This window comes from Ornithorhynchus anatinus, chromosome 12 (assembly GCF_004115215.2).
Source record: "Ornithorhynchus anatinus isolate Pmale09 chromosome 12, mOrnAna1.pri.v4, whole genome shotgun sequence".
Classification (NCBI taxonomy): domain Eukaryota; kingdom Metazoa; phylum Chordata; class Mammalia; order Monotremata; family Ornithorhynchidae; genus Ornithorhynchus; species Ornithorhynchus anatinus.
In genome coordinates, this window is record NC_041739.1 from 58381150 (window position 1) to 58391253 (window position 10104).

Sequence of the window (10104 nt, forward strand, 5' to 3'; positions counted from 1 at the left end):
AAAATGGGGATTAAAGCTGGGGGCCCCATGTAAGACACGGATCGTGCTCAACCTGATTATTCTGTATCTACCCCAGTGCCTGGCACAAAGTCAGTGCTTACCAAATATAAATGAAAATGAAAAAAAATTGCACTCTCCTAAGTACTGGGTAAGATACAAGGTAATCAGGTCAGACACAGTCCCTGTCCCACACAGGGTTCGCGATCTAAGTAGACGGGAGAACAGGTATCGAATCCCCATTTTTACAGATTAGGAAACTGAGGCACAGAGAAGTGAGGTGACTTGCCCGCACTCACACAGCAGACAAGTGGCAGAGCTAGGATTAGACCCCAGGTTCTCTGACACTCCCAAGCCCACGCTCTTTCCACTAGGCCATGCAACTTCTCCTTTGGTGTGGGATGTGTCAGCAGAGGGTCCGTAGTGGATCGGGCACGCAGACTTCCACCTCGCAGGCTCAGAACGTGTGCGCCGACACCAGTAACTACCAGTGCACATGCTCGAAGCTGTCGGAATAAAGTTCCAGGGGCGAGCACCTCTGGGTTTTAAACCCACCCCCCAAACCGCAGGCAACCGCCGATTCTGGTTTCAAAACGGACGGGTCCAGATTCATTCACGTGGGATTTATTTTCCTGCTTCTGCTTGGTCCCTACAGACCCCTCGACGTGAACAGCGAGTTGACCACCGGGACAAAGGCTACAAAATTATTGGCTTTATTGTAAGAGTCCCTAGGCAAATTCACATTGGCTCAGTGGAATATGTAGGCCGGAGCATAATTATCCTATGAAATGACAGAAGTCAAATCTGCCATCCACTGCAGTTGCCCAGCGGAAGTGTACCAAGAACGTCGGGACGACGAACGACAGGACCCGACGTGGCTCTTCGTTGGCCGTCGGTGCCCCTGCCCTCCACCTCTGAGGTAGGCCGGTTTCATTCTCCCCGTTTTACAGACGAGGAAACCGAGACCCCGGGGCTTGGCTGAAGTCACAGAGCGGATAGGACCCACCCGACGACTCTGCCATGTGCGTGCTTTCCCTCGTGTGCGTTGGCAGAGAATTTAGGGGGCGTCAGTCGGACCCCGCGAGCTTCTCTGGAGACAGCGTGTCGGGAGAAATGCTCATGCGTGGGGGGAAGAAGTGGGGGCATAGGGTGTCCCTACTGCCGGGTCCTGCTCTCCGTCAGTCAACCAGTTAAATTTACTGTACATTCACTGTATGCGGAGCACTGTACTAAATGCTAGGGAGAGTCTAATAGAATAAAGAGACATATTCCCTGCCCACAGTGAGCTTAGCGTCTTAATCCGTATCTATCCTTTATTTCTATTAATGTCTCTCTCTCTCCCCGTGTAGACTGGAAGCTCGCTGTGGGCAGGGAACGTGTCTGTATGTACTGTAGTACTGCACTGTATGTACGTGTACTGTACGCCCCCAAGCGCTTAGTGGCTTAGTGGAAAGAGCCCAGGCTTGGGAGTCAGAGGTAGTGGGTTCTACTCCCTGCTCCGCCACGTATCGACTGTGTGACTCTGGGCAAGTCACTTCACTTCCCTGTGCCTCAGTGACCTCATCTGTCAAACGGGGATGAAGTCAGTGAGCCCCACGCGGGACCACCTGAGGACCTTGTATCTCCCCCAGCGCTTAGAACAGCGCTCGGTACATAGCGAGCGCTTAACAGATGCCACCGTTATCATGCGACCGACTGACCGGCCCGTCTCTGGGAGGCGGCGGGGGTTCCCGGCTTCTCTCCTTCGCCGGCAGCCGCTCCACCGGGCCGTCCCGGCGGGGGTGACTCAGAAGATGAAGGGGAGGAAGGCCCGGCGCTCCTTCGGGTAGGAGTGGAACCTGCTGAGGTAGAAGTCGTGGGTCAGCATGGCGGCCAGGGCCTGGTTGAACAGCACGTAGAGAACCAGCAGCCACCAGGTGAGGTTGCAGAAGCCCAGGGTGACGGCCCAGGAGCCGTAGATGAGCAGCTCCGCCAGGTAGTGGGGGCAGGACACCCACTCGAACCAGTCTCCGCACGGGATGCGGTAGCTCAGGTGGATCACCTTGCCTGGGAAGGGGAAAATTCCGTGATTGGGCAGGGAATGTGTCCGTCTTATTGTTAAACTACAGTAATATTAATAATAATGGCATTTGTTAAACACTTTCTTCGTGCCAACCGCCGTTAACACCGAGGTAGATACGAGCTGATCGGGTTGGACGCGGTCCCTGTCCCACGAGGGGGTCACGGTCTTAATCCCCTTTCTCCAGACGAGGGGACTGAGGCACAGAGAAGTGAAGTGACTTGCCCGAGGTCACGCTGCAGACACGCGGCAGAGCCGGGATTAGAACCCACGTCCTCTGACTCCCAACTCGAACCCCGCACCACCCCAACGGTTTCCACGCTGGGACCGGGGACGCCGGGCCACCTCACCGGAAGGGTTCTTCCTGAGGTCGGCGAGGATGACGTGGCACCGGTGCTGGTGGACGGATGACCAGACGTACATCATCAGGCCGAGCACGTGGTACCAGCGGGCTTGCATCAGCAGCCCCTTCCCTGCGGAAAGCACCAACAGCACGGTCATTCATTCAGCCGCTTACTGTGTGGGCAGAGCACTGCACTGAGCGCTTAGGAGAGTACAATTCAACCATAAACAGACACATTCCCTGTCCACATCGAGCTGACGGTCTAGAGGGGGAGACAGACATGAATAGAAATAAATAAATGACAGAGAGGAGCCTAAGTGCTGGGGGTTGGGAGGAGGGGATGAATAAAGGAAGCAAGTCAGGGCGACGCAGAAGGGAGTGGGAGAAGAGGAAAGGGGAGCTTAATCAGGGAAGGCTTCTTGGAGGAGATGCGCCTTCAATAGAGCTTTGATGGTGGGGGAGAGTCCCTGACCAGGAAACACAAACCACGCCCAGGGCTGTCGCCGTGTCTCCCTACCTCACAGGGTTGTTGTGAGGGTTGGAATAATACGAGAGCGCTTTCACGATAAAAGCGCTATAGAATGCCAAGGAATTATTATGGAGAAGCAGCGTGGCTTAGTGGATAGATCACAGGCCTGGGACCGGCGTTCAAATCCTTGGCAAGTCACTCAACTCCTCTGGGCCTCATTTTCCTCATCTAGAAAATGGGGATTAAGACTGGGAGCACTCTGTGGGACAGGGACTGTGTCCAACTCGACTATCTTGTATCTGCCCCGTACTTGGAACAGTTCCTGGCTCACGGTCAGGGCTTAATAAATACCAAAATGATCATTATTATCACTATTTTGGGCCTCCCCTGTCCCTTGGTGTGGCATCTGTCGGTGCCCCTGCCAGATGCCCCCACCTCCTCCAAGAGGCCTTCCCTGATTAAGCCCTCTTTACCCCGGTTCCCTCTCCCTTCTGTGTCCTCCATGCCCTTTGATCTTTGACCTTCGAATGTTTGATATTTGCCCCACCCTCGGCCACACAGCACTTATGTACAGATCTTTAAATGATAAATTACTGATATTAATGTCTGCCTCCCCCTCTAGACTGGATGCTCACTGTGGACGGGGAACATATCTTACTCTGTTGTACTAATTCAACGGTATTTACTATTAGTAATAATAATAACTGTGGTATTTGTTAAGCACGAAGTGAGGAGGTAGAGACATTAGTACAGTGCTCTGCACATAGTAAGCACTCAATAACTACAACTGAATGAATGCTCAGGTTGGACACAGTCCCCGTTCCACATGGAGCTCACGGTCTCGATTCCCGTTTCACCGGAGGGGGAACTGAGGCCCAGGGAAGTTAAATGACCTGCCCAAGGTCACCCAGCAGACATGGGGATTAGAACCCAGGCCCTCTGACTCCCAGACCCGTGCTCTTTCCGTGCGCCAAGCCCTGTACTACGAGCTTGGGAGAGTCCAATACAGCAGAAGCAGCAGACACGTTCCCTGCCCATAACGAGTTTACAGTCCAGTGGGGGAAGACACTTGTACTCTCCCAAAAGCGCTCAGTACAGCGCCCTGCACCTAGTAAGTGGTCAATAAATACGACGGACTGAGAAACTGCCCGGGAGCGAGGCCCGGGCCGGCCACCGGCCGCCACTCACCGTTGACGTCTGCGGGGGGCACCTGGCAGAGCACCGTCAGGCCCACGATCACGTAGTAGACGAGGCCGAAGGCGTAATGCACCACGTGCATCAGGCCCTGGGAGAACACGCTGACGCGGAGACACTCGAACAGACGCCGGCAGCTGTGCAGCCACAGACACGCCAGGACCAGGAACCCCGACAGGTGCAGCTCATCCCCTGCCCAGGAAAAGCCCACCACCGACGTCGACCCGTCCTATTTACTGAGCGCTTACTGCCTGCGGGGCACTGTTCCGAGCGCTTGGGAGACTGGAACGCAACACAGACACCTTCCCTGCCCACAACCAGCTTAAATCTAGAGGCGAGGACAGGATGTGGGCGAGGGGTCGGCGGTGAGATAGATGAGACGGAGGGACGGTGAGAAGGTTGGCATTAGAGGAGCGGAGGTGCGGGTTGGGCTGGAGTAGGAGCGAGGTGAGGTAGGAGGGGGCGAGGGGATGGACGGCTTTAAAGCCGACGGTGAGGACTTTCCTGTTTGATGTAGAGGTGGGTGGGCAACCACTGGAGGTTCTTGAGGAGTGGGGAAACCCGAAACCGTAGTATTTATCGAGCACCTACTCTAAGTAGGCAATGTGCTGGGTGCCTACAGCATGTTAAGCGCTGGACTGGCTGCCTCCTGCGTGCTGAACGCTGTACTAGTCACCTGAATCCCACAGATGAAGCCCCTAGAGTGCAAGACCAGTCTGGCCGTGCCAATGTGCGTGGAAGACCAGTCTAGACACGTCATCGCGCCACGGGGCTGGAGGGTGACTCTGGGAGGGGCGCTAGCGGACGGGACCGGGGGTGGGACGTACCTTGGCCCCGGCCCTCCCCGAGGGCCCCGAGCAGATGGTGGAGCCAGGCCGGGAGTGGGCGTGCCAGGAACAGGGCCCGGGCAAGGCACAGGAGCAGGAAGCCATTCCACAGCACCGACACGATGTAGAAGTGGGAAAACCATCTGGGGGCAACAGGCAGGGCAGGGTGTGGGCACCGTTATTAATAATGATAAGTAATAATTGTGGCATTTAAGTGCTTACTGTGTGCCAGGCACTGTGCTAAGTGCTTGGGAGAGTATAATATAATAATACATCAGACACATTCCCTGTCCACAATGAGCTGCAGCTTCTGTAGGGTGAAGATAATTGAGGCGTTTTTTAAGCGCTCCCTATGCCCTACCTTGTTTTACTTCTCTGGGCCTCGCTTTTCTCATCTGTAAAATGGGGATTTTCCTTTTTTAAATGGTATTAAGCGCTTACTATGTGCCAGGCACTGTACTTTGCGCTACCCTTCTCACTTTACGTTGCTCTCATCTATCTCACCGCCGACCCCTCGCCCGCATCGTGCTGGTGGCCTGGAACGCCCCGCCTCCTTGTATCCCACAGGCAATGACTCTCCCCCCCTTCAAAGCCTTACTGAAGGCCCATCTCCTCCAAGAGGCCTTCCCTGACTACGCCTTCCTTCCCTCTCCTCTTGCCTTTTGCATCGCCCTGACCCGCTCCCTTCATGCATCCCCCTCTCCCAGCCCCACAGCGATATGTCCATATCTGTCATTTATTTATTTATATTAATGTCTGCCTCCCCCTCTAGACTCTAAGCTCACTGGGGGCAGGGAGGGTGTCTTTATGGTTGAATTGTACTCTCCCAACTGCTTAGTACAGTGCTCTGCACACAGCAAGCACTCAATAAATATGACTGAGTAAATGGATGAATAAATGAATACCTGTTCCCCCTCCCCTTACACTGAGCCCCCCGTGGGACTAGGCACAAAATAAGCACTTAATGCTCCTAATATTACAGTAATCTTTACGACTGAATGTGTCTGTTGTTGTAGGGGACTCTCCCAAGTGCTCAGTCCAGTGCTCTGCACACACTAAGCGCTCAATAAATATGACTGAATGAATGAATTCATGATTACTAAAATTATCGTTACAACCGGGAAACGCTTAAAGCTCCCAGCCTGACCGGTGGGGTCGAATTTACCTTCAAGCGGCTTCCAAGGGATGGTATTCCCCTTTGTAAATCCCCGTCCGGGGCAGGCTATCTCGAGGTCCTGAGCTGAACTCCAGGCCGGAGGGAAGCGAGGGTCCCAGGGGGGCCCACACCCCCCGCCACCCGAACCCCGTACTGACCCCGAGATTGATTCTGGGCAGGCCAGGGCGAGTCCAAGACCGGTTTGTAGCATCAAAGCCCTCGATCCCCTCTCTCCCTCCTACCTCACCTCGCTGCTCTCCTACTCCGACCCAGCCCGCACACTTCGCTCCTCTAATGCCAACCTGCTCTCTGGGCCACGATCCCGTCTTATCTCACCGCCGACCTCTCGCCCACGTCCTGCCTCTGTCCGCCCTCCCTCTTCATATCGGGCAGGCCGTCTCTCTCCCCTCCCTCAAACCCTTATCGAAGGCACATCTCCTCCTCCTCCAAGAAGCCTTCTCCCACTAATCCCTCATTTCCTCTTCTCCCTCTCCCTTCTGCGTCGCCCTGACTCCTTTTTTTCACCACCGGCCTCCAGCATTTACGTCCCCCTCCCTAACTTATTTACACCGTCCACCCCCCACCCCCAGACTGAAAGCTCTTTGAGGGGAGGGAACGTGTCTACCAACTCTGTTGTACTCTCCCAAGTGCTTAGCACAGTAGTCCGCCCACCTTAAGCGCTCAATAAATAGCATGGACGGATTGACCGCCGCAGCCTGTGGGTCACAGGGTGCTGTTCTGGGGGCCGTTTGAAATCTGAACAGCGGCAGCAGCAGATCGTGGCCTTGTAGCTAGAGTATGGTCCGGGAGACAGAAGGAGCTGGGTTCTAATCTCAGCTCTGCTATGTATCCGCTGGGTGACCTTGGACAAGTCACTTCACTTCTCCGGGCATCAGTTCACTCATTTGTAGAGTGGAGATTGGGGCTGTGAGCCCCATACGGGACGGGGACTGTGTCTAACCTGGTCACCTTGTGTCTACCCCAGGGCTTGGAACAGTGCCTGGCACATAGTAAGCGCTTAACAAATACCATAAAAAACAAAAAAGGAGCCCAAGTGAATCTCCACGCGTTTGGTGGATTGAAGGGGCCTTTTGCTTCTGAGACGGCACGGCTGAGGTATAGCGTGGACAGAGGGAAGCCCTCTTTCTTGCTGTGGTTTTTATATGGTATTTCAGTGCTTTTAAAAAAAAAATCATATTTATTGAGCACTTCTTATGTGCACAGCACAGTACTATGCACTTGGGAGAATACAATAGAATAAGCAGATGGGTTCCCTGCCCATAACGAGCTCACCATCTAGATGGTGAAACGGGAAGCAGCGTGGCTCAGTGGAAAGAGCCTGGGCTTCGGAGTCAGAGGTCATGGGTTTGACTCCCGGCTCTGCCACTCGTCAGCTGTGTGACTGTGGGCAAGTCACTTCACTTCTCTGTGCCTCAGTTACCTCATCTGTAAAATGGGGATTAACTGTGAGCCTCATGCGGGACAACCTGATTACCCTGTATCTCCCCCAACGCTTAGAACGGTGCTCTGCACATAGTAAGCGCTTAATAAATACCAACATTATTATTATGTTAATATGAATATCGCTATGTGCCAGGCATTGTACTAAGCACTGGGGTAGAACAAGCTAATCAGGTTGGCTTGTGAGCCCCATGTCCCGCATCAGGCTCACTTCCTTAATCCCCATTTTACAGATGAGGAAATTGAGGCCCAAAGAAGTGAAGTAACTTGACCAAGGTCACAAAGACAGTGACAGAGTCAGAATTAGAACCCAGCTCCTTCTGACTCCCAGGCCCAACTAGACCATAGTGATTCTCCAGTCCGTAAAACCAGTCGGGGGGTGCCTTTTTCGGCCTCCCGCCTTTAGGCCGGGCATCTTTTGGACGACCCCGGCCAAGAGGGGGGAGTCCGGACAGTCCTCCCACTGTCTGCCGGGCTGCTCCGCTCGTGACCCCGTGACAGAAGCGTTTTGTTCAATCTTCCGGGAACCACCCCGGGGACCCCACCCCGACCGGGGTCACCCCAATTCGGTGGAGACGAGCCGGGTTCCAAGAAGACGGAGAAGGGACGATTGTTGTTCGAAAGGCCTGGAAGGAGATGAGGGTTTTGGTTTTTTTTCAGCCGGGACCCGGTGAGACGTGGCAGGAGACCGGACTTAGTCCGGTGCTTATGCAGAGCGCTTAGTACAGAATTCTGCACACGGTAAGCGCTCAATAAATACTTGCCACTGACTGCCAGGATGAGGTTTCCTGCAGTTCAGGAGACACTGCAAGTGGAAGATGCCCCAAGGCACTTCGCAGTGTGTACAAGCTTCTAGTAATGATGATTGTTGGGGAATTTTTTACAGTAATATATATATTACTCTATATATGATAGATATGATATATAGCTGTATAATATATATGATTATATGCGATATATATCTATATATAGATATATACCATACATAATATATGTGATATATCTATAATATATATTATTGTATATGATATATAGCTATATACATGATATATATCTATATATGATAGATATATATCAACCCCCTCAGCTCATTGCAGGTAAATTTCTGCTCCAGGCCCCGGTGGGTCCAGCTGCCAAAGAAGCAGCTCCTCCGGGAGCAGAGGGAGGGCTGATCGTGCACGGTAGTAATAATAATAATTAATGGCAATATAATGTATTTATTATATTTTCGTGTACGAAAGCCTGCTCTCTGCCCCCCGGGGGACACACTAGAGTGTAAACTCGTTGGGGGACAGGAAATGTGCCTGTATTTATTGTGATCTTGTCCTCTCCCAAGCGTTTATTTGTTCTCTTCTGCTTTGCTGTCTCGCCCGTTTAGACTGTGAGCCCGTTATTGGGCAGGGATGGTCTCTATCTGTTGCCGAATTGTCCATTCCAAGCGCTTAGTACAGTGCTCTGCACATAGTAAGCGCTCAGTAAATACAATTTAATGAATGAATGAAAGTTTAGTACAGGCCTCTTGCACCCAGTAAGGGCTCAATAACTGCGACTGAAAGATTGAATAATAATAATAATGATAACGATGGCATTTGCTAAGCGCTTACTACGTGCCAAGCACTGTTCTAAGCGCTGGGGAGGATACAAGGTGATCAGGTGGTCCCCCGTGGGGCTCCCAGTCTCCACCCCCATTTTCCAGCCGGGGTCACTGAGGCCCAGAGAAGTGAAGCGACCGGCCCCAAGTCACCCAGCTGACAAGGGGCGGTAACGATGGCATTTGTTAAATGCTCACTATGGGCCAAGCACTGTGCTAAGCGTTGGGGAGGAGTCAGGGCGATCAGGCGGTCCCATGTGGGGACTCCCAGTCTTCATCCCCATTTTCCAGCCGGGGTCACTGAGGCCCAGAGAAGTGAAGCGACCGGCCCCAAGTCACCCAGGCGGTTACGATGGCATTTGTTAAGCTTACTATGGGCCAAGCACTGTGCTAAGCGCTGGGGAGGAGACAGGACAATTAGGGGGTCCCACTCCCATTTTCCAGCCGGGGTCACTGAGGCCCAGAGAAGTGAAGCGACCGGCCCCAAGTCACCCAGCAGAAAAGGGACGACGCTGGATTAGAACCCACGACCCCTGCCCGCCCAGCCCCTGCTCCTTCTGGTTGAGCACTTACTCCGCTCCCGACACTGCTCTAAGCGCTGGGGCAGCTGGATTGGGCAGGGTCCCCGTCGTCCGGGGGACTGACCCTCTTCGCCCCCATTTCGGGGAGGGGGTCATTGAGACCCAGAGGGAGGGAAAGGAGTTGCCCAAGGGGGCGAGGAGGGGGGTGCGGGCTGGGGGAAGGGGGCGTCTAGTTAGTTACCTCTTGGGGACGTGAGTGCGAGGGCTCCTGGGGGGGCCGCTGTAGGTTTTGCCGTAGCGGAGGAGGTGGTGGAAGGCGGCGGGGGACGGCAGGCCGCTCCCGGCCAACCCCAGGGCCAGAAGGAAGGCCCCCGCCAGCCCCAGCCACACCAGGCACGCCGGTCCCGCACACACCCGCATCGCACCGCACAGGGCCGCAACGCACAGGGCCGCAACCCGCCAGACCCAAAGTCTCCACCAGGCGGC

At 54.0% G+C, this 10104-nt stretch overlaps 1 protein-coding gene across 2 annotated transcripts; it reads right to left on the reverse strand.

Annotated features, from left to right (window-relative positions):
- Positions 1 to 1605: 1605 nt before the first annotated feature.
- On the reverse strand, positions 1606 to 10104 carry SRD5A3 (steroid 5 alpha-reductase 3). Of its 2 annotated transcripts, none has more exons than XM_039913820.1 (5): positions 9860 to 10104; positions 4890 to 5032; positions 4057 to 4254; positions 2407 to 2529; positions 1606 to 1835 (listed from the first exon to the last, which is right to left on the reverse strand). In XM_039913820.1, the coding sequence occupies exons 1-5, from the start codon at positions 10036 to 10038 to the stop codon at positions 1681 to 1683; spliced, it is 798 nt and encodes a 265-aa protein (XP_039769754.1). In that variant the 5' UTR covers positions 10039 to 10104; the 3' UTR covers positions 1606 to 1680. The 2 variants fall into 2 exon arrangements, with proteins under 2 accessions (XP_039769754.1, XP_028932680.1); XM_029076847.2 differs by having other exon boundaries at positions 1691 to 2043.

Bases quoted from the DNA above. Each gene is read 5' to 3' on its own strand.
- SRD5A3 (XM_029076847.2), bottom strand. From the start codon at position 10,038: ATGCGGGTGTGTGCGGGACCGGCGTGCCTGGTGTGGCTGGGGCTGGCG. The intron at 4,255-4,889 runs GTACGTCCCACC...TTTCCTGGGCAG, and splicing joins CGGGGAGGGCCGGGGCCAAG to GGGATGAGCTGCACCTGTCG. The intron at 2,044-2,406 runs GTGAGGTGGCCC...TCCCCTTCCCAG, and splicing joins CCTCAGGAAGAACCCTTCCG to GCAAGGTGATCCACCTGAGC.